Source organism: Leptinotarsa decemlineata, unplaced genomic scaffold (assembly GCF_025532065.1).
Source record: "Leptinotarsa decemlineata unplaced genomic scaffold, Ldec_3_MD MMD2_P_RNA_scaffold_5, whole genome shotgun sequence".
NCBI lineage: Eukaryota > Metazoa > Arthropoda > Insecta > Coleoptera > Chrysomelidae > Leptinotarsa > Leptinotarsa decemlineata.
The window spans coordinates 23,174,760-23,200,582 of record NW_027412532.1 but is presented as its reverse complement, the minus strand read 5'-3'; the positions used below and the strand labels follow the sequence as shown (position 1 = coordinate 23,200,582).

The 25,823-nt window shown below is 35.0% G+C and overlaps 1 protein-coding gene across 1 annotated transcript in view; it reads right to left on the bottom strand.

Moving 5' to 3' along the window:
* The window catches only part of Tsf3 (Transferrin 3), a 69,024-nt gene that overhangs the window by 31,058 nt on the left and 12,143 nt on the right, over positions 1 to 25,823 (bottom strand). The window contains exons 2-5 of the mRNA XM_074169706.1: positions 12,458 to 12,569; positions 8,803 to 8,930; positions 3,649 to 3,782; positions 352 to 496 (exon numbers count right to left, since the gene is read on the bottom strand). Coding sequence (XP_074025807.1) covers positions 352 to 496; positions 3,649 to 3,782; positions 8,803 to 8,930; positions 12,458 to 12,569 — 519 coding nt within the window. The remainder of the gene's footprint in view (positions 1 to 351; positions 497 to 3,648; positions 3,783 to 8,802; positions 8,931 to 12,457; positions 12,570 to 25,823) is intronic.

Here is a 25,823-nt window from a genome sequence, read left to right as displayed (position 1 = left end):
TTATTCGATAGTTACAAAAAAAGTATATATGACAAACATTTATCCAAAAATTTCAAACAATGAATCAATATTATAACTGTTCGCAACTTTTCATCAAACAAATTAATTCATGTAACATTTTAAATCAAGTGTCATTTAAAATAGAACAAATTTTGGGAACAATCGTTTTTAATATGTCGAACAAATGCATGAATCAATTAAATCCAAACAAATACATTGTTAGTTGAATAAATTGAGGAATGAATATTTGTGACAATAAAAAATAAAACGGCGTTCCATACTCTCGACAGATTTTCTTTCCAAATTTCCTTATTATTGTGATTCGACATCAAGTTCATTTAAAAAACTCACTCAGTTGGTTATCTAAGACAGGATCATTCACCCACGGTCCAGCTTTGCACGCTGACTGGAAAAATTCCGCAGTAGCCTTGATTCGATTTTCAGACAAAGTGAGGTGAGGGTCACAAGACGGTGTCACCACAGAGGCTTCAAAGAACTGAAAGTAATGTATCATATCAATAGTCGAAACAGAACTGAATTTCCTCTAAGAAGAATTGTTAGCAGCAGATTTAATATAGAAACGATCTTAATCCAAATTTAATATGTTAAAATATAAATCGGGTTAGCTGAAATAATCCTGGCTAGAATATAATCAATTGAAAATTCTGAAATAAGTTGTTTACAATATTATGTATATATGGTTATATATATGGGTTGGTCATGACTGGCCAGTTGAAGAAAATACTTTGAAATCACTATGTGATTTCTGTTTGTGAGGTTGTAATCAATTTTGAGGATGCCAGGGAGTGATGAAAACTCTTTGGTATTATGTCAAGCTTTCGGAAATGTTTATTTTCTTCTCCAGGACTTATATCGTGAGTTTGAGAGAAGCTAGTTCCTTCATAACAATCACAACTTCGGTCATCTTATGCAGAACAAACAGTATAAATGTAGAATTTATTTAGATTTCAATCTACATTTAATCGTAGATTGAAACCTTAATTGTGCAACAGCATAGTTACATTGAGGATATTTGATTTAGGTTAGTCACAAATAAACGTGATCACATAACTGTGTGACCAGTGTCTATTTATAACTATTTATTACTCCCTGGCATCCTCAAAATTGAATGTAAACTCACAAACTGAAATCACATAGTGGTTTCGAAGTTCTTTCTATATATCTATATATATATATAAAGATATAGATGTTATTGGGGTTTGCTCACTATTTTGGAGTGTTGTGTCCATGAATTTCCATTTTTGATTTATATATTAAAAGATAGAGGGATATTGAGTGAGATGGTATTATCGATGGAAAAAAGGTTATTGGACAAAGCACTCATAGGAAGGTGGGCAAACCGCATACACGTATTTCTGGCTATTTAGCCTTCGTCAGTACGGTACAGCCAAGTGTAAAGGATAGACAACACTTGGTTGCAAGAAAGGGGTCCTAACAAACAAGCGGATTCATCATCAGGGACCAACTGCGATTTCGTGTCATCGTTGGAAGACCTTGTGATTACAAGGACTAACTCCCAACTTCATCACGGGTGCAGCTATAGCAACCTGCGTGACATCCGGGTCCAAGATAGATCAAAAAAGATAGAGGGATATTTAGTGAGATGGTATTATCGATGGAAAAAAGGTTATTGGACAAAGCACTCATAGGAAGGTGGGCGGTATATATATATATATATATATATATATATATATATATATATATATATATATATATATGATGATATATATATATATATATATATATATATATATATATATATATCATCATATATATATATATATATATATATATATATATATATATATATATATTGATGAACTGTGTTCTGTGTATTTTCTCCTCATAAGGATTATTTTCACAACGTTTCGGCAAAGTCTCATTTGCCATCTTCTGGTGATGTCTGGTTTTTTCAACTAGACTGATTAGTTCGAACTATGTGTCTCAATTTATAGGGATGGATGTTTCCCTTTACCTGCGTTGCTGCCACTACCTGTGTTTGTTCGACTACCTGTTTTGGTCTTATTATCTGAGCTGCCTCTCCTGTCTCTGTTATTGTACCTGTATTGTCATGTACCGAGTTTTGCTTCTGGGGTTGAGCGGTCTGATTGCTTGTGCGAAGCGATAAAACGGATCTCCATGTTGATGGTAATCTTTGCGCATCATCTCTCTTATTCATGTTATTAGGTCGTTTTTCAATTTCGATCTCCTCTCTGATTGTTCGTGAGTAAAAGAAGTATAAAAGCGGCTGCCAAGACCACACGGAAACAACAAAAAACTCGAGATTCACCGGTCATAACAACCACACTACCATATATTGCAGGAACAACAGATAAAATCAGCAGAATTCTTCACCGACATAACATATCAACTTCGTTCGTACCAGAACGGACAGTAAGGTCCATGCTTCGTAATCCCAAGGATCAGATACCACTGAAGTCACAAGGAGTGTATGAAGTACCATGCCATGATTGTGACAGGACTTACATCGGCCAGACCAACAGACGAATCAACATTCGCAAAGATGAACACAAACTAGCAGTGAAGGGAAAAGTCACCACGTCTTCTCTCTTCCAACACGTACTTCAAACAGGACATCAATTTCGATAACACAAAAATGCTAGCAAGCAACGAAAACTTTTACTCACGAACAATCAGAGAGGCTATCGAAATTGAAAAACGACCTAATAATATGAACAAGAGGGATGATGCGCAAAGATTACCATCAACATGGAGATCCATTTTATCGCGTCGCACAAGCAATCAGACCACTCAACCCCAGAAGCAAAACTCGGTACATGACAATACAGGTACAATAACAGAGACAGGAGAGGCTTCTCAGGTAATAAGACCAAAACAGGTAGTCGAGCAAACACAGGTAGTGGCAGCAACGCAGGTAAAGGGAAACATCCATCCCTATAAATTGAGACACAGTGTTCGAACTAATCAGTCTAGTTGAAAAAACCAGACATCACCAGAAGATGGCAAATGAGATTTTGCCGAAACGTTGTGAAAATAATCCTTATGGGGAGAAAATACATAGAACACGGAGCGAAACCCGAGAAAACAGTTCATCATACTTCATCCGTGAGAATCTTCGAGTTAATTTTTGCATTCAAATAATATGTTTATACTTACGTTGAAAATGTACTTACGTTTAGAAAATTGACAGGTTATTAATATCGTTTTGACTTGACGTTTCATAATATCTTCGATTCAATTACTGAAGGTAACAGTTCGAAATACATAACCGAAACAAACCTACTGAAGCTTAATATCAGTCTGCATGATATCTCATTTACTTTTCATTTTAATGTTTGTTGTTCAGATTGAGGAAAAACGTGTTTACTGTTCAATTCTATATACTCGAGGAGAAGTAGTTTTTTGAAACGAAGTCTTTTTTAGAAAGATCAAAAATAAATATATGAAAATAATATTTTTTTCTCTATTGAAAAATTTCTATTTTCTATAGTATTTCAAGAGTGCGAAGACAAACAAAAGGTATTTCTAAAAAAAATAAACGATTGTCAACAATCCCCACGAAATGATAATACAACACCACATAATTACGCAAGTTCCACCCATTTTCCTTTTCAATTCATGAACCAATATAATGGCATTACTCACATTTGAAAGAATTCGTGTCCAATCAGTCTCGTAACCATAACCTGGATGGCAAAATTTTTTACCTCCAAGATCATGTCTGCTTTTTATTTCTGAATTGTTGTCAATGACAGCAACCACCTCGTATTCATGTTCCTCTGAAAAAGAAAAGCAATTATAAATAGATCACTCTGAGTAGGTTCATACTGGTCGTGATGGTTCTTCTAAGGTATATCATAGAGTTTGTTTGAAGGTGCTCTGATCGCCGGTGAAGCGGTGGGAGGAAAGAGGGGATAGGTAAAACCACTCGCATGACCTATAAATAGCCATCACTCAGAGGATTGAGTCCGCAACCAGTGACCTAGGGACCAGTGAACTAGGAATCTTACCAGACGAACAATTCGGTTTCAGATTAGAACATTCAACAGAACTACAAGTCCTGAGGGTAGTAGACTATGCCAGGTTTCAACCTGGGCAAAGGATAATACACCGGAGTGATTTACCTAGACGTCTACAGTGCGTTTGACAGAGTTTGGCATGTCGGAGTAGCCAAAATTGCTCATTTTGGCTACTCGAAACGAATGGTAAGACTAATCGAATCTTTTTTAGCAGACCGACAATGCCATTGGAGAGTAGGACACGAACTCTCTACCATGAGGCTTCTGGAAGCAGGAGTCCCACAAGGTGCAGTTATTTCCCAACACACCTTTTCGGCATACACAGCAGACATGCCCAAGCCGAAAAACAACTTTAAAAAGTTGGCACTCTACGCACAGCTCTACTGGCGACATCTACCGGTCATGCAAAAATCGCCAGATATTTGCAACAGCAACCGGACAGATTAGAGGAATTGGCCAACCTTTGGAAAATCAGTATAAACCCTGACAAGAGTCAGGCGATACTGGTCATTCGGAAGCTGTTACCCGAAATAAAATGTCATCTTCAATGAACAAGAGATTCCGTTGACTGACGTTCAGATCCCACATACGGCTGAGCCTAGAGCTACCCAATCATAGGCCGCAGGAGTAACACGGGTCTCCATGTGAAACTGCTTCTCATCAAGACCGTACTACTTCCCATCATTCTGTATGCCCCAATTGCCTGGGGCCAGTGCGCAGCGACATACAAACGCAGTATTCAGACGTTCATGAACGCTTGCCTACGAGCTGCCGTGAACGCCCCAAACAGATACTTCCACCGGGACCTGGACCTCAACATCCACTACGTAGACGCTTACACGAGAGATCACGCCGAAAGAATACGAACACACGATAGTCCAGCGCTGCGTGACCTGCATGAAGCGCTCAACAGGGACGACCCCAGATTTCGCGAATAGGATAAACATATGAGGCCTACGAAGCAGAACCAACGACCACCTACGAGAGTTGCTGACAGGTTATATATAGATCACAATTACACACAAATACATTTACACAAACATAGTTCACGATCAAAAGACACTTGTCTCCGGTAAGGTTAAGGGGGTCCCTATGCATACATTACACTCGTGAATTCACGATAAACAAAATAACAGATTATGAAAGTGAAAGCACCTAAAGGCTGACTTTCGACCGCAGGAGGTCAGATGTAAATCTTGCTGAAGTGCCCATCAGTAGGTTGAGGTCCACTCATAAGAGTGGTGGTAGATGGACGAGATGGGATGTTCTGCACACAGTAACCGATGGGGAAGATTTTATCTCAGGACATTCAACCCCAGAGGGGGCATGGAGGAATAAGTCCAGTCATCACCTGAAGACGATTGTGGTTCCTAAAAATCGAAACGTCGTGAAGTAACTTTCAATTGTTGATTGTATTTGATGTTATTGTCATTTCAATTCAGAGTTTTTTGCATAATATAATTTTTATTTTCAGCTTTTCATTTCAATTTTAATAATTCTTTCAGGAATTTCAAATAATTTTATATCACATTAGGTAACTGAAGAACGAACTAATGAAATTCATCATGAAACATTGTCAACCAATTTCAAACCTTAGCCACGTTATTATTCCGCAGACATTTTCTAGATCCTACCTACTGCCTGAGACCATTGGGAGAGGAAAATATTTTAAATACTACTCCAGAATATTCATTTATGTAATGAGTAGGTGAAAAATATAGTAAAACGATGTAACTCCAATTCAGTGTTCTGTGTTTCAGTGATCTGGAACAATCAGTTCCACCAGCAAAAAAATGTGTTATATCCAACCACAATTAGACTTTCAGAATAGTTTTTTTTCTATACGACCTTTATGAGTTATAGGAATCACATCATCAGAATCCGTGGAATACATAATACTCATCAACAATTCTGTTTAATATCACCTGATGAAAACCACAGTAATCTAATGTGAATATTTGGGAAAACCATGAATGAAAAAAACCTACTCTGTTAGTAAAATGAGTTGTGGTGAGAGTCATGATATTTATTGCGAATATCCAGCTTATTTCAGAAATATGTTTATACAAAGCGTTATACTTATCAGAAAAATATCTTCATTACATATTCATCGAGTTGAAAGCTATTCAATGAAAGTACCACATACTTTTGAAATTTATAAAAAATATCAAGAAGTGGCGTAACGAAATAGGGTTAAGTCATTTAAAGAGTTTTTCCAAAGCTTGAGATGGGAAGATACAAAATTTATCAATGAGAACACTGAGCGAAAAGTGACTTCATCTGTAAAGGAATTGTGTAGCGTGAAACATTACCCAATATCAATTGATTGTAGTTGAAAATGCAACCAATTTCTCAACTAAATGTCTGATGTTAATACCAGAATAATCTGAGCATAAAGCGTTCCTTGAAGAATTGTATCAAATGAGTGACTCGCAGATGGATGTGAGGAAACGAAGATACAAAATCCCTGCACCGAATAATAAGCATGTCTGTCTCATACCAATGAATCCTACTACATGCCAAAACTGTAATACTCTTTTCGACGGGCGTTTCATCAACTACGTTGGTGTCATCGAAGATCTAAGCTGATCACTTGACTCTAACTCATCATATTTATATGGATGGTCAAGAATAGTGCTGAAGTTTTAGACAGCTGTTGTTGTTTTGTCACTCATTGATGCCAGTTGAAAATAAATGTCGATATCTTCCTGGACACCGAAGTGAGGAATAACAAAGTACAATATTTAATATGTTTGATTGATGACTTGTTTACTTTATGGTAATTCATGATCACTTGAATGAAATGAATAAAAAACTTTTGTCTAAATACCACTGGTAAATTTTATTTATACGACCGGTTTCGGGTTTGACCCCATTATCAAGTATAAAACTGAAATCTGAATTTTGAAATATCGATTTTATTAGAATTTTCAGGTATGCTTCAAGGACAGGTATTTAAAAGACAGGATGCCAACTTGAAATACCAACCTGAAAATTCTAGGAGTTGTTAAACGAGCAACTTGATTTATGTAGGTCTCCTCTCTTGACTTTATGAGTCTAACGAGGATGTTCCTGTAGTGCTTGTGTTTTGTCTTTACAAAAAAACGACCAGGGAAATACTGTGGAATAGTGATCTTTCAATATTGGGGACTCATGTCAAGACACATTGTTTCTTCTCTAGAAGCACGAGAAATATGCATAGCATATTTCTCGTGCTGTTGACTCGTCATCATTTCCGATGAGAGTGAGAGTCAGTGAAAACGCGGCTTCTTTTTTGTGCCAGAATGTTCAGTGCTCATTGTTGATGATTACCTATAAAGAGCTCTTCTAGTCTATTATACACATATACTTTTCTACGATTCACAAAGTAGAGTAATTATTTGTGTCATATGTTCATTATGTTCACTAGAGGGGACTGGATCCTCCGGGAGAAGGAAATATTAAGAGCAGATAGTTGTCGGTTCACAGATGGATCAAAAACACCTTCCGGTTCCGGAGCAGGTGTTTTCAGTCGCAGACCCAACGCCAAACCGTTATTTCAACACTTCGATACATGTTTCGATCACCAAGTGATCATCTTCAAGGCGAATATTAAACAATTTGATCTTCCTCTTGGTGATTGAAACACGTGTCGAGGTGTTAAAATAATGTTATTTGAACACTTCGATACGTGTTTCGATCACCAAGTCATCATCTTCAAGAGGAAGATTAAACTGTTTGATCTTACTCTTGGAGATGAACACTTGGTGATCGAACCACGTGAAAGAACTCCAGTAATATTTATGGTAGCAAATTGCCCAAAACGACTCTTCTCAATAGGAAGACTTAACAGATTGTCTCTGGTATGAATTCCTGACCATACTGGCTCGGAAGGGCATGAGGCTGCTGACTCCCTTGTAAAGGAGGGCGATGCAAGCAGCTTCATCGGACCAGAACCTATCATTAGCATCGCTTTAGGCTTTGCCAAACATAGATTGAACACCTAGACTTCTGGCAGAATCTTGCAGGATTGGCTCACTCCAAGGCGAAGCTTGATACCAAACAGTAGTTGGACTACAGTAGGGATAAACTACGATGTCTAAAAGGCCTTCTTTCAGGTCACTGTCATTTGAATCATCATATGCGGAGATTCGGACTGCGGAAGACAGTGTGTGTCACCTCTGTTTGTAAAATGATGAAACAGCAGAGCACATACTTTGTTCCTGCCCCGCTGGGGACCGAACTAGGTTTTTAGAGTTCGGCAGAGCCGTACTCTTACCATCCGACCTGAAAGACCACTCACCATACATACTAATCGGCTTCGTTAAGAAGCTGGTTTTACTTGGTCGAATGTGAATAGGTGTGAGCCACAATAAACCCTTTCAGATTGCGGTGGAGGGTTGAATAGACCCTATCACTTTGGACCTAACCTAATATAACCATATGTGCGTTACATTAATAAAGACTTCCATTTTAGTTTGAATACATTCCACCGCAAAGCGGGAAAACTTTTCCGTCAGAAACGAGCACTTTCACTGAATCAGGTACTCTGTATTATCAAACTTGCGTGGAAATTATGTACATTCTTATGGTCGAGAGTAGCATGTCCTTGTAATCATCTACACTTTACTGACGAAAAACAAGTTTGACTTTCATGACTTAATTGTTCACCATTTTTCTTACAATAGCCCTATTTTGTGGAATTATGGCGTTTAAACGATTATACAACACCAAAGGAAAACTAATCAGTGAAAGAATAGTGACCTTCAAAATCAGATGGTTACGAAATTCATATATTTACCGTTGATGTATCTTAGTTCATTTGTCACCAATAACTGCACTCCTTCACTGGATGCAGTTATAAGATCTTCTGGTGCAAATACGGAAAAATCTGCCTTTCCTTTCAGTATTTTTCGTAAACAGTCCGATCTGTAAAAAACATTAGAATTATCAATACACTGGAACTTCTCTCAAGCGTATTATTACGAGAAGTGAATCTCAATTAGTTTCAATTCAAGGTAGCTCAGATAATATCAGTTTTTCATTTTAAATAGATAAAATTCATGGAATTCTATGCAGTTATAAATTTATGTTAACATCTTTGTCATCTACTCGAAACATACAAGATAACAAAAGTCAATTTAAAACATAAAATTATTCCTAGACAACTTGATGAATTTTAAAGCACTTGTGGTGATATTTGTATTAACACATCAAAGTGTCGCAAATATTAACGTAAGCCGGGCAAGAAGAATAATTTAATGGGAAAGTGTAGTTCCGCGACAGTTACAATTGATGTGGAACAAATAGATGACAAAAACTTTTCCACATGTTTCATGAATAGAAGTACTGAAATTTGTCAATTTGAAAACTTCCCACCACTAATATCCTTCTTTCAGTAGGATATTAGGGGTGGGGAAACAGGTAAATTTTATTCTCAAGGGGGAACTTTCAAGTACCATTTGTAGCCCTCGTGGTTCATTCCCCTGGAAGGAATAGATGTTACCAAAAAAATTGGTTCGCTAATTTGAACGATATGGTAGTATTGTACATACAGTTGGGCTGTTTGGTGATTACTTCAATAAGTGTATTGAAGTGTAAAAATGGTTTACAGTTTTCAAGACAGAATTGAAATTATTATGGCTTATGTCGAAGTTTGAAAGTGCGCACGAAGTGCGGCATGTCTTTTTAACGAAAGACATCCGAATTGTAATGTAAGTCACCGGTAAGTGCTTGGTTTGGTAAATATGTTTTACGAAACTATTTCAGTGACAAATACGGGAAGAAATAACCTTAGAGTACTAAATAGAGCAGTCCAAATTGAAGTTTTGGGAACATTTGTTGCAGAGCCTACGAAGTGCGGCATGCCTTTTTAACGAAAGACATCCGAATTGTAATGTAAGTCACTGGTAAGTGCTTGGTTTGGTAAATATGTTTTACGAAACTATTTCAGTAACAAATAAAAGAAATAACCCCAAAGTACTAATGGAGCAGTCCAAATTGAAGTTTTGGGAACATTTGCTGCAGAGCCCACGAACTCCTTACGATCAGTATCAGAACAGAGGGGAATGTCACGCGAGACTGAGAAAAGCATGGAAAATGCATAAATTTCATCCTTATAAAATGCAGATTCTTCAAGAATTCCAAGAAGATGATTATGATAGAAGAATAGAGATTTGTGACATCCTGTCTCATCGAGTCAATACCATCCCTAATCTTCTGTTATACATCTGTTTCAGCGATGAGTGGCAATGTTAATAGACAAAATTGAGTGACGAAAACCCACTTATTTTTTGGAAAGGGCATACACAACACCCACAACAAGATGATGTTGGAGCTGATATTTTTGAAGATGCCATTATCGGTCCATCATTTCTGGAAGAAAACTTGACTGACAATCTGTACCTTTGAATATTTGAAGAGACTATTGATTCTCTCATAACTGATGAACTAGAAACTCGAATGGATGCAGAAGTTAATGAACTTTTGCAGGAGGATCTGTTACATTTTCAGTAGGAGGTTGCTCCAACTCATTATTATCTTTCCGTCCGACAGTGGCTAAACGAGAGATTTCCAGATAAATGGATTGGCAGAAGGGGAGCAGTAGAATAGCCTTCGGGAATACCAGATTCAACACCCTAAGAATTATTTCTTTGGGGGCATTTTGAATCCGTTGTTTATAATACACCTTCTGATATTGAAGAACTTAAAATACGAATTACAGCAGCATGCCAGACAATTCCTAGTGCTAGAGGGGAGTTCAAAACCAGACTTCAATACTGTTTGGAGCGGAATTGAAGACATTTCGAATAGTTTATGAGGTAAGCATAAGTAGATTTTATCTTTGGAATGTATTTCTCGCAAATTAAATTTTATTTTGTGAAAGGACAATAACCAACAAATGAAAAATCCCACATACATACATTTATTACATTTATTCCTGTCATTCAAGGGTTGGAACATTGCCACCTACTCTTCCAACTAATTTTATTAAAAGCAGTCAATACAATAATGCATTTCAGAACAGGCAAATTCTAATAATATGTGTGAGTTTAGAATGCTATTTTTCGAAAAATGCTCATCAAAAAATGATAGGTCAGGGTACAATTGAAAGCAGAACTGAACGCTAATAAAATTGATGTGCCACTTGACCCCATTCCCATTTGAAATTCTGAGGGTAACATCTACCCCTCCTAGGGGGTTGAACTATGAGAGCTACTAATAGTCCTTGAAACTGTCTTTCTTGACAGTGAGACCTGTTTTTTCGATTCCCCATATTGTTTACTGGAAGGGTAGGAAGTTTCCAAATTGACACCCTGTATAATCAAGTTTTCTAATTTTCACATTCAAAGTGACATTTTACAAATCTTGAAATATCTCCTTTTAAAGCGAAGTAGTTAGATTTTTCTGGTAATATCGAATGTAAAACATTTTGTACCATCGCCTCTATTGAGGACATCAAACAAACAAAAAAATTTGCAGAATCGATAATTTCCTCATCTGAGAGAAAATTTTTTGAAATTTCAAAAATCTTGTATGAAAAATGTTAGGAAATTACATATTGTCATGAAAATGATTGTAATGGCGTTATGAATTCACCTCAATTCGATACGTCAACAAATGCCACTTGAGCTTGAGGAATTTGACTCCAGTAAAAATTATTTGAGTATTCAGAAATTTGAACTTTTGATTGCAATTCGAATCTATTTTAGCATAAAATATAGTGATAACATCAATAAAGCATCGCGCTCTTGCCTAGCTGGCGTCATTTTCAACTTGAAAATGTATAAGTACAAACCTATGATCTTTCGTCACAGTTTTGACATTTCTTTCTCAGTTTCGAAAATACTGAGAGAGTAAAGTATAATTTTTGCTGCTATTGTTTATTGCAGGGATGACAAAAACCCAGTATGAGCTTCACAAGATTGGGTCACATCATTCTTCATCATCCAACCACGATTTCGATTTCTTTATATTTTCCATGTTATTTTTTCGCGCGAAGTCATAGTCGTAGTAATCAGTGCGAAATGCAGGTGCTAGATAAATGTCAGTATTGCTTACATTCGACTGCTTATTAGAGAAAAATAATGAAAACCCAATAACAATCGAGTTGTAGAATCTTACTGAACATAATTCTATTTCTGCATATTATAAACTGAATATCGTCGATCAAAAATGTCAATAAAAAACACAGATTTGTATTTCAAAGTAAGGTGACCAAAGTCAGATGATACCATATATGGAAGTTTTGTGGAAAATTAAAACTTTGAATTTTTCCGTTTTGCTGATTATCTCCGTAACAGAAAGAAATCGAATGTCATGAAATTGTACTTTGCAAGAAGTAGGTTTCTCTATCTATTAGTCTTTACGAGATCTCCATACAGAGACACGAATTTGAAGAAACGAAATTCTTGAAAAGCTTCGTTTTCAATTCGATATTTCATTTTATAACTCACCTATCTGGTGCTACAATACAATCTACTTTACTATCAACTGCCATATCCAGCTGGGGGCAATATCTTTGAGATCTTTTAAAATGTCCTTTGCCATCAACCACACATAGTCTGTCTGAAATAGAAAACAAATATATAATATCATGACTCAAAATATTTATGATAATATAATTTATTTAAATCATACAATGATGTCATCTTCATTGAATTTTTCAGTTCTTTGCAGAAAATGTGCACATCAATACATTCTTAGACAATTATTATATTTGAAAAATGCTCAGCAGTCAAGTAACATCAGCATCGAATAGAATACAAAAATACAGAATATTATAAAAAAAATAACAAACTTGTGCATTCTATATTCAAAAAATCATATCGCATAAATTTATCAAAGACGAAGATTGTGTATTCTTTGTGCAATATCTTGTATCTCTCCAGAAAACAGTAATTGAATAATTTGCCTAATACTCACATTTGAGTGAGTTAGTTTTTATTTCATGTATCCACCGATAGACAATCATGGTAGTTGAGAAAATTATACTGAAAGATTACCCAAAATTTTCACAAACAATTTTCATTAGGATTGATTACTTTGAGATATCGTACGTTTTGTAAGTAGAAGACAGAACTTTCAATTCAAAACAAATTTTTTACAGAAAAGATATTTTTAACCATATTGAAAAACAGAAGAAATCACTTTGTTGTGTCTTTCATAATACAGGGATCATTCACATATATGTTTCACGGGTCTCTCATAACTACTACTATGTCAGTAAATAAACAATGAGATTCCCATTTTACCCTTTATGGTTGCGCATTGGGCTATCCTGTTTTGTTATTTCACAATACAGTACTTATTCTGAATATTTGAATAATAATTGAAAGAAAATATAAAACACACTATACACAATAAAAATATATAAAGTCTAGAAAAATAAAGAAACAAAAAAGTTTCTATTGATTGAGTGATATATGATTATTTTTGTGTTTTGATATGATTGAATTATACACATATATTTTTCGCAGGTTTGAAATTTTAGTTTTGTCAAATGAATCGTTTAATGAATTAATATTTCGTTCTCATTATTTCTGTGACAAACTTTCAGTTTTTACAAGTGTACAGTGGCTATTACACCCACCCAATGAAAGGGTGAAAGGGCAATCGTGATTGCCAACGTAAGCTATAATATCTTGAGGTGTATGTTTCTCAGGCTCTTTAATTTGTATAATAATGGCCTGATTTTTTTCACTAGACTACTGTAGAAATTTCATGGCATATGTGAATCGAGTGTTACTCCAAGATACTCAATTTTCATGACACTCGTATCTTGTGAAAGAAATAGAATGGATTCTATCGGGATTCATCGAGAGTTTTTTGTGCGTGAACCAATCACTAATTTTGATAAAATCGTTCTGTTTTATTTTTCAGCTCATCTCCCGTATCGATTGGATATGAAATGCCCGTGTCATCGGAAAACGAATGATATTACCATCTGTTTAAATTTTAAATAGGTAATCCATATATAAAGAACACAACAATGGAACAAGGACATTACCTAGGGCATTACATTCGTCAGGGTTTCCAATTCACATATTTGTTTACTATATTAAATTTTCTGGTCTTCATTTATTTATCGCTATAACAACTGCTTTCTTAAAAATCAGGGGAATTTCTCCGGTTTCCATTGCAGTTAATAAGATTCGTTAACATTGGTGCCCTTACTTTTGTTTTATACCGTCTATTACTGACATTTTTCAGTTCTGATTATTTTTCATTTACGAATGAGAGCAAAAATTAATTTTCATTTCGAGAATTGGCTCATTAGATTCGAAATTTTCATATTGGATGTTTTATATGCTGAGCTGCCTCCTACTTCCGAAAATGAATCGTTGAATTTTTTCGATATGGGCCCGCCCTACTTCTTCAGTATACTTCCATTATCAGTATTTCATTCCCAACTCTTGTTTGAATTGAACAATTAATCAACATTATTGAATCGAATTATCATGAGTAGAATGCCAAATTTTCTAAAGAATATTAAAACACAACACACAGCGATTAACACAAAAAATTAAAATGACATAATTTTAACATACTACATTTCCTTTTTTTTTTTTCTACTAACATTCACATATATTTGCTCACTGAAACTTGTAGAAATTAATGAAATTACTCCCTGATATTCTATTTTGAAAATTAAGGGTATTGAAATTATATATTTCACTTCATCAATTATGAGTATTCATTGTACTTATGTTCCATTCCAGATGTGGAAGTTTTAAAGTTAATGACAATAGTCTTACTGAGAACACCCCTTAAACTGCAGTTTGAGGAGTACCAGAAGATGACAGTACTACCAACTGTCGAAAGCGCTCGCAGATAATTAATAGAAGATATAAAGCTTAAATCCTTTTTGTAGAATTTAATATTGAATATAAATACTCAAAATGAAGGAAAATTAGTTGCATCAATCAAATATATAAATATATATATATATATATATATATATATATATATATTATATATATATATATATATATATATATATATGTATATGTATATGTATATATATATATATATATATATATATATATAATATATATATATATAAGCAGAGTTTGATTTTTGATTTTTTGACTGAGAGACCCTGTTAATCCATTTTACCATACATTTCTCCAGTCGCTAACATTATCCAATTTTATGGAAATATATCCAGTAGTAACCAAGACATTCTCCAACGAATAGGTATTTAGTTGAAGGGGATTGAAAAAACATTGTTTTTTTTAAGGCGGTATAAATAGATATTCCTTTGAATTATACTGTCAACAGACACATCGCACCCATCAATAAGACCGACTTGGCTTTTAACGGGGTTATTCGTGATATTCTTCAGTTTACTTTGAGAGCGCGTTGAATAAACAGCTATACAACATGAAAGCTAGTTGTTCGGGAATCGTGAAGCGTCCGATATTGTTACCATTAAATATAAATGAAAAAACAATTGTTATGAATGTATATAATTATCTAAGAATTATCCGAAATAAAAAAATAAGGAGGAAGTAGAGCAAAAATGCGCAAGTATGACCGGTGTCAATCGATCGACAATTTTTAGAATTCTCGAGGAACTCAAGGAAAACAACAACTTTTTCGAGCCGAAAGTATTCACTGGTAGAAAGTGTTTGGTTATCGATGAAGAAGTCAAGAATTCTTTTAGGAGAACAATACACTCTTTTTACACGAAAGACGAAATACCTACATTAAATAAAGTTTTGTCAGTCATTCGTGAAGAAACATGAGTCAATCAGGGTCATAAAGTCTTGAAGGTTTGGCAAGATCAGAACATCAAAAGTGAAAGGCAAGCTTTTATGGAAGGTTGGTCCACTGGTTTGAAAATTCCAGTTGAAAAAGGTCGTCGTCTTATCATCACTCACATAGGCAGCAGTGTGAAAGATGGACGCAATGTGACAAACCAAATTCTACGCGGGCGAAGCCGCGTAGAATTTGGTTTGTCACATTGAGTTTCGAGACAGAGCATTTTAAACAAATAGTTACAATATTTTTACATCAACCCAGAACTTCAGGTTTCCAACTTCAAAACTGACGAATTTGAATTACAATCTTTGCTTGCAATGCTTATTTACGCTATACAAAGAACCTGCTTGCATATTTCAAGATTTTAGGTTTAGTCGCCTCGACTGTACGTTAATATAAGAACGGACATCAGCGAGTAATCCGTATTTTTACTTTAAAAATACAGTAAATAAAAATGCCAACTGGACTAAGTAACGAATAGTTTCGAGAATCGAATTATGTTACCTATTAAAAATTCGCAAAACTAACACAAGCGTCAATGACGTCCGCCCTCATGCGTCTGCCCGCGTTCGGGTCGCATTTTCAGCGATGGCGCTTCATTTCTCAGTTCGTCCCTCTATCTTCGCACATCGTCCCTCGTAGTCTCACAGTAAACGTGACGCGTAATGGCTTACTACGTTGCGTCAAGTTAATCTTATCGTGATAACTTTTAACGATTCGTCCAAATTACTTAGTGTGAAAGAAAGTTTATCAATATCAAATGCTTAAAATGACAATTGTATCAATTTTTATAAGAATTCGACAGATATTCCAAAACGTGCCTTGTAAAAAAAGTATCCAAGTTAATTGTATTTATGGCACAGTATTTTGCATATAGTGGCAACCACATGATAGATAACCATAATTTTTTTTTTTACTTATAACTTAAGACAACGATAAATATAAAATAAATACAACAATAAAAATTAATTGGCGCTCCGGGGCGACTTCATTGATTCCAGTGGCGCATTTGCTTTTTCAGCCGCAGGAAAACCCGGAAAAACCTGCAGCACCACATCATCTGAAGATCTTGATCCAACAATGTCCTCTCTCTCATAAAACAAAATGTAGGGTGTCTCCAGAGGCTCCAATAAATTCAATGCATCGCCAGAACACTTCGTGACACGACTATCGTCAAACTTAAACCAGTCCGTTCCTTCTTTGACCAAGGCGTAATGATGACCACTATCAACGCCAGAACCACAGTGAACAATGACTGCATGAATATTATAATAGTGGTCTGCTAGGTTGAAATGTTCATCTATTTCGAACCTTCCAAAGAGTTTCTTGCTTCCGTTAGAGGTTGAGTCTTGTTTGAAAATCATCAGTGTTATTATTAGATTGACTGGTGCCTCAGCTATACTTATTTCCGTATAACTGTCAGTTAGTTTGGCGCATGTTTGACAATACAGTCGATCATCACCCGTTAAAAATTCCATTTTCAGATGATTTAACAATAAGCTTTGCACGGACTGGTAATTAGTCGTATTAGGAAAAGCTAGATGAAGTTCCAGAAATTCACATAAGTTTTCAGTACTTCTTGAACATTTACCACAAAGTAAACAAGTGAGGATTTTTCCAGCAAAAGATTTACAAACACAAGACGAGATGGGTTGTACGGAATCATTCAGTCCAGAGCGGCTGGGAGTATTGATTTTGCTATTGTTTTGCTCACGAAGAGTATTCAACAAGAACTCCAAGAATTCGGAACAATCCTCTTGTTGTCCTAACGAGTATTTAGTGGACTTCAAGGACTCCAGGAAATCGGTTGGAGGGAAAGATGATACCTTCTTACGAAACTGCAGCTGCATGAATAGTTGTTTGAGTTTGATGAATAAGCAGGAAACATTCCCGTTCTCGTTCATCATTAAAACTTCGTTCTTGAAATTCTTCGTCATGAACAACACTTGTAAAATGCTATTCATGTAACAAGTGTTTCCTAAATTATCCAATCCAATTTTTTTCTCTAGATTTTAAGCACAACTCTCTACTGATTCGTAAGGAAGAAAACGTTTCACAGAATCTCCATAAGAACCATTTCTCAAGCTGCGATCGATCCTTCCAAGTGAAAAAGGGTTTCGTAGAGGGATCGATTCGGCTCTTGTTTCAAGAAGCGCTTTCACTGAAATGGTACCAATTCTACGAGGAATACAACTCATTTTTTGAAGCCAAGAATGACCTGAGTCCACTGACCGCACTGAAAAAGAAGAAGGTGGATCAATCACTTGTGAATTAACCTTGATAGGAGACTGGCTTGATAGGAGACTGGCCACATATTTTGGCTTGTTTCGAAGAGGTTTCAGTTCCGTACTGAAATTAGGGCAATGCATGATCTCATCAAAAAATTATGTGAAGGAGGAATAGTTCCAAGTACTGAAGCAGCATTGCCACGTTGAATAGCAATACTAATTCTTTCTATCAAAAAAGAGGTAGAACGGTGATCTTTCGTTGCTTGGCCTATTCTCCTTCCGAGTTCATGAACGAATAACAGAGACTCCGGGCCATAAACACCAAAAGTTTCAACCGCTACTGGATGAAACAGATAGTTGTTTCCAAGATTTTGGTATTTTTTTCTTTTCAATTTCTCGCCAGACAATGCTGCAGTTCCAGCAGACTTGTAACTTTCGTCTAGATGGGAAGCCGCGACCGTGTCAAATATAAATATAAATAACATATACATGAAATCACCAAAGTAAAATCACTAAAAGTAAGTGATAACATGAACTGAAAAGAGACATATAAATATAAGAAACGTTCAGGGTATAAAAACATGGTCAATAAAATTAAATAAATTAATTAAAACTAAATTGAATAAAATCAAATTAATAAAATACCGTAGTTAGTCTTCTGAATTAAAATTATCATCGTAGATAAGCTATAATAAGGTCTCATAGAATGCAAGTCTTTCAACTTTTTCTTAAGAGCTCTAAGGTCATTTAGGCTTCTTAAAGTTAGAGGAAGGTGATTGAACATTTTGAGACCGTTGTAATTAATGGAATCTTTAATTAGGGTCGAAGAAGGCAGCGGTAATTTAAAGCTGAATATTTGCCTGGTTTGATACATTGGCGCGTCCAAGTTGTTAAACAATACCCTATTTTTGAAGAGAAGGTAGATTATTTCATATATAAAAAGAGACCACAGTTAGGATTTTGTTAGAGGCAAAAAGAGGCCGACAAGAGGTCGACAAGAGTCTCTAGGCTTGGCTTTGCATATGCATCGTATTGCACGTTTTTGTATAAGTAATACTGATTGGAGGCATGTGGTAGAAACACACACCCCAAAAGCAAATACCATAACGAAGATGGGATTCAAAAAGGGAATGATAAACCATTCTAGCTTCTGCAGATCCGAGCTCAAATGCAGTTACTCGTATTGGACAACATCCAGAGAAGAGCTCCGATTCCAAAGTATCTACATGTTTGGTGAATTTTAAATTACTGTCAATGAACAAGCCAAGCAATTTAGAAATTGGTACGTTGTCAATTTGAATATTATAAAGATGTACGGCTGCAATCTGGCAACGATAGGACACTACTTGTGTTTTTGATAAATTCAAGCTCAAGAGAGTTGAGCCAAACCAGTCTTTCACTTTCGTGATGTCATTCTCAATAACTTCATACAACGTATGAAGCAAATAAAGTAAATTTTCCTTGGATGTTTATAGACGATAGGTCATTAATGTAAATTAGGAATAAAAGTGGGTCCAGTACCGAACCTTGTGGGACTCTAGCGGACTTTTATTTAGAACAGAACTATTGGAGATGAACAATCATACGGTAATTATCTCCATGTAACTCAGACAGTATAGGCAGCACACGCCAAGATGGCTCTCAGAGAGCTAGAATTTTTCCAACTCACCTAATACTTATCGTTATATCATGATCAAAATTACACGAAACCTATGTAAACTGTAGCCTATATGTTATTCTGATACATAGCTGTATTTGAAGTGTTAGGAATCACACGTTGAAAGGTAAGACCCCTTTAATCCTTAGTTCGCACAAGTTTAGACTTCTGAGGGTTGTCGTTCGTAGGGGTGCGACAGATGGTTAACGAAAAAACAGATTTTGAACAAATTTTTTCATCTCAATCCGTTCAGTCGTTTAGGCGTGAAAGAGACAACAGACATACATACATCCTCACAAAGTTTTACATTTATAATAGTATATAGAATAAATGTGACTCTTGAAGCCTATTTATGTATCATTTTCACAATTTCAATAAATCTCGCTTTTTATTCGAATTCAACCAATGGATTCATACATTAAAATATGATCATGAATAATCATCGAAACTTTGAAACTCACCAATACAATGCACAGATACAATACACCGATATAAAAAATGATTTGAACTTTTTCTTGAATACCAACAATTTATATAATATGATATTCAGAAATTTCAAAATATCAATCAAACTTATTTGTTGTAAAAAACTTTTAACATGAGTGAAACCTTTATTTTCAATTTCAATGACATCGAAAAGGAAACGCAATACGACGTATTGGTGAAGCATATAGCCGCTTCAAGTAAATTGGTTATTGTTTACATTATTGAAGAATATGACTTCACTTATTTACGTACTCTATTCATATATATTATGGGAACAATGTAGTTTCAACTGAATTTCCTTGTTAAAATTTCTCATTATTCAGGTATTTTGTTCTAATATCGATGCATTCAGCTGAGAATATTTCAAGAAATAGTCTTTACGAATACCACTAGACCTAAAAATGTCCTCAAATAAATGTCCAATTCATTTGAACTTTTGTTATTTCTCAGGCACCCACTAATAGAAAAAAACCACTTGTCTTGCGGACTCCTGATTTTTTTATGCCGTTTGATCTCACGGTATTACTGAATGTCCGTTACACACTTGAAATATTGGAGTTGATATAATAACCCAATAAAAACAAAACACATAAAAACAATTCGTTCAGGCCAGTCTCAACTCACCTACACTCGAGGCAAATGTGAAATTGGTCTTCACATTCGCGAAAATATTCCTATGTTCTTTTATTCTTTAGGAAAAGGTTATTCCCGTTTAGCCAATATGGAGTTATGGGCAAGAACAATGAGTCAACCTATACAGGGCTTTTCATGATGAGCGTTAATTAGCCGTTTCTGACAAACTATTTAACGGATCAACCTGAAAATTTCACAGTATGCATAAATCGATATGACCTACACGCCTAAAATATTTCAGACGAAGCGGCGTTGTCGCTTCTACTATAAAGTAGCGGCTTCTTTGATTTTTCAAATGGAACACCCCGAATATAATATCATATTATGATTCACTATCACTTTGTCAACAAATTCATATACTATTTTCCTATACCTATCTATTACCGTTTAGAAGATATAAATTAATTTCGATTTTTTTTACCAAACATGAACTTTTATAAATGCTGATAATCTTGAACTCTCTTGCACTAAAATGATCAAATTTCAAATGGAGTGGAGTGATACTATGAGGATCTTCACTCCGAGTCATATTTTCATTTGCCTCATACAGGGTCTTCAAAAAATGCAGATACTTTGATCTCATGAAAAAATGAGTGGAACTCAATTTTTTCAAATGAAACACCCTGTATATTTCAACATTTTTGAGCTCTACATCCAATTTTAGATCCATTTTGTTCAGATAATACTATTTCTATTTTGAACCGTTTTCGAGATAAACTGTTTCAAACTGAAACTGACGTGGTTTTCTTGCTCGTTTTTTTTAATTCATCACTTATTTTGGATATTCAACATTTTTTTTATACTTAGTACAATTTTTTTTTGATCCAGTTTTTCATCAGTCAATTCGAAATTGGTATGTAATTACCTTAGAAAAAGTTACAATTTGTATACATTGAGGTATTGGTCTCTAACGTACAACAGTACACATTAATATTTTTTAATAGTGTGCTTTAGAAAAATAAATAAACCAATTATTTAACGTCAGACTTTCATTGGTGGTTTTGACTGATTGTGATAGCTACCAATTATAATAGAATAATGTCAAGATTAGGTGAAACCTTCCGTCCAAAAATCATTCGTAAGAAGACTAAAGTAGATGATGATGACAATGGTATAACAGTTTTGGGATACTTTCATGCATTTCCAAATGCTTCTCTGCACGAGGCTGAAAGGGAGATAGGTATACCCTACGTGACAATTTGTCGAATTCTTAATAAGCATAAATGGCATCCCTATAAGTTCTACTGTGTCCAACATTTGAAAGAGACTGATTTACCTCGTAGAGTGGAATTCTTTGAATGGTTACTTGTCAAGACTCAAGAGGATGAACATTTCCTTGACAATATCATATGGACAGATGAGGCCAAGTTCACAAAAAATGGAGTTTTCAATAGACACAACAGTCATTATTGGGCGCCAGAAAATCCCCATGTTGTCCGCCAAAGGGGTTTTCAAGAAAGATGGAAATTCAATGTATTTTGTGCCATAAAGAATGAGTCAATTTTTTATATCGAGTTTTATGATGATGATTTGAATGCATCAAAATATGAAGATTTACTGAGGAATGGAATTCAAATGATTTTAAATAATAGACCAGGAAGATGTATGGTACCAAATGGATGGTGCTCCACCCCATAATTCTCATTCAGTCAGCGAAGCTTTAACCGAAATTTTCAAAGACAGATGGATTGGTAATAATGGACCTTTTCGTTGGCCTCCTAGAACACCCGATGGCAATCCATTAGATTATTTCGTGTGAGGTTTCATCAAAAATATGGTTTACTCTACTCCAATAACAACAATGGAAGATATGAAATCGAGAGTTACAACTGCTTTCAATAGTTTGACTCCAGACTTGATCAGAAGCGTTACACATGACAATCTTTTGGAAAGATTACATGTTTGTTTAAGTAGAGGTGGAGATGTGTTTGAACATATTCTGAAATACACTGACGATTAAATTAACTCATTAATTTATGGGTTTATTATTTTCATTTCGTGTTTCAGCGTTAATAAAACTATTGTTTGAAGAGAAGTTTCATTCGATGGTTGAGGAGTATTTTAATAATTATCTTTTCATTGTATTATCTGTGACTAATTGAGAAACATCAAAAATGAGTGATGAACAAGAAAACCATGTCAATTTCCGTTGGAAACAGTTTAAGTATCTCGAAAACGGTTCAAAATAGAAATAGTATTATCTGAACAAAGTCAATCTAAAATTGGATGTAGAACTCAAAAATGTTGAAATATACAGGGTGTTCCATTTGAGAAAATTGAGTTCCACTCATTTCTTCATGAGATCAAAGTATCTGCATTTTTTGAAGGCCCTGTATGAGGCAAATGAAAATATGATTCGAAGTGAAGATCCTCATAGTATCACTCCACTCCATTTCAAATTTGATCGTTTCAGTGCAAGAGAGTTCAGGATTATCAGCATTTATAAAAGTTCATGTTTGGTAAAAAAATATCGAAATTAATTTATATCTTCTAAACGGTGATAGATAGGTATAGGGAAATGGTATATGAATTTGTTGACAAAGTGATAATGAATCATAATATATACGGGGTGTTTCATTTGAAAAATCAAAGAAGCCGCTACTTAGAAGCTACTTACGCTAGTAGAAGCGACAACGCCGCTTCGTCTAAAATATTTTAGGCGTGTAGGTCATTTTGACTTATGCATACTTTGGAATTTTCAGGTTGATCCGTTGAATAGTTTGCCAGAAACGGCTAATTAACGCTCATCATGAAAAGCCCTGTATACTCCTCATCTGTCTGACACTAAAGTTTTGCCTTCATTGCTTTTTATGAGTCTATTCAAATTATCGTTTGTACCGTTAAAAGGTAAGACCTCGTTAGTCCTTAGCTCGCACAAGTTTCTCAACTTTTGAGAGTTGTCGTTCGTATGAGGGCGGCAGCTAATTAACAGAAAAACAGATTTTTTTTTCTCCAAGTCACATCCCATATACGAGCGACATTATTGGTGAATTCACCAAAGTATGTCGGTCATTGAACTGAGATAGACCTGGTAAACGGTTTGTTTTCATAGTTTTTTGAAAAGAAAGAAGTAGATGATATCTTCTTGTGATGCAGTGTTTGGAACCTTTGCTGTAGTAATTAATATTACTGGAGTGTTATCCCAACACTAAACCGATATTTTCAACACCTTGAGGGGTATTGTAGATGATATTATAAGGAAGAAAAAGTTAAGATTAGGAATGAACGAAATCACGACTTTTAGAAACGACGAAAACCAAGAAAATTATATCTCAGTTCACCACCAATACACGAAGAACGTTAGAATAATTTTAAGATTTTCATAGTATGACGGTGGTATTCAAAACAAGTCATACACTACAGAGCCTTTCAGGAAATTCAAAGGACACAGTCGAGAATTCGAAAAAGTCTGTAATATTTCGAACTTAAATGTAAGGACTGCGATGCAAAATATTATGGACAGACTAAAATACCTATTGAAATGAGATAAAAGAAACGCTTAGCGCACCTAAAATATGGAAGACCAGAAAAATCAGCAGTCGCATACCATATTTTGCAACAAAACCATTCTATAGACTTTAGTTCATTAAGATTAGTTAGACAAGTAAACAGCAACCGGCATCTAGATCCCTACTAGAATGTAGAAATAAGTAAACATAATGATATTATGAATAACGATGGTGAACCAATACCTAATAGTATACTATATAGCTCGTCGAAATAATATTTTATTCATCAGATTTACCTGACTATTACCTTAAATTAATTTAAGATAATTGAGATGCAGGTACATAGCAAAGGTATCTATGGTATAAATAAGGATAGCTCGAAGATTTATTCATACTGAAGAGACCCCAGAGTAAATAAGGACAACGTTGTATGTATATTTATTTTAATCTTCCTCTTGAAGATGATCACTTGGTGATCGACATACGTGTTGAGGTGTTGAAAATGACAGTTTGGTGTTGGGAGTAAACTCCAGTGATATTTATATAATATCTACCTCCTAACCGTTAATTAATCAAATTGTTGATGCATAAAAAGCACTGATTAGGTAGAATATTGTGAGTATGAACGCGCCTGTGGAATTTATTGTATTCTGAAACGATTGCGGTTTTGAAAACTGTTCAGTTCACACAACCGCAAGTTCTCACAATGAAGTTATACTTGAATACCATGCAAACATATTGAATAGAAAAGAATCTCCATTCTGAAATGTGCCTTCACTAGTGATATACCAAAATATGTGACAGTAGCAATTATTTTCTAGGTCACCAGGTATGCTGATTCTATTGTTTTTATTATGTCTACATACAGAGGCTGATTTAATTGCATATGTTGTAAAAATATAACGAGTTTCAAGGTTTCGTTTTCAGGCTACTTGATTATTCGGAAGAGAGAATAATTATATGAATAATAGTTGATTGGGATTAGTCACAGAGGGCAATTATAAATTGCGTTTTCCATTTGGCTCAAAGTGTAAGCTGGATTATCAGAAACATACTCTACCTCGTGATTTCAACTAAGTGGAAAACCCAGATATTGTAATTTTTATATTCGGCGGGGACAAGAAGATGAAGATGTCTCTCCATTTTGTGAATAGATACATATTGTTGATTGATGACCTGTTTACTTCATGGTAATTCATGATCACTCAAATGAAATGAATGAAAACATTTTTGTCTACATACCACTGGAAAATTTTATTTTACGACCGGTTTCGGGTTCACAAAACACTTATGAGTGAATTATACCCTGTTTAATGCAAAACCCAAACGGGATAGAATGAAAAAGTCAGGTATGTGTTAAAGAATAGAGTGTGGCGAATGTGCTGCAGTATATACAGGCCAAACCGGTAGAAATTTTGAAATAAGACTGCGTGAACACGTCTGAACAAAAAATCTGCAATGTATGAACATCTTCAAGAATCAAACCACAAAATAAATGAAGATAACCTCAAAATCCTACATATATGTAATGAAGGGAGAAAAATGAATCTGTTGGAGGCCATGGAAATTAACAAACCAATTAAAAATCAGAAACATATACCCC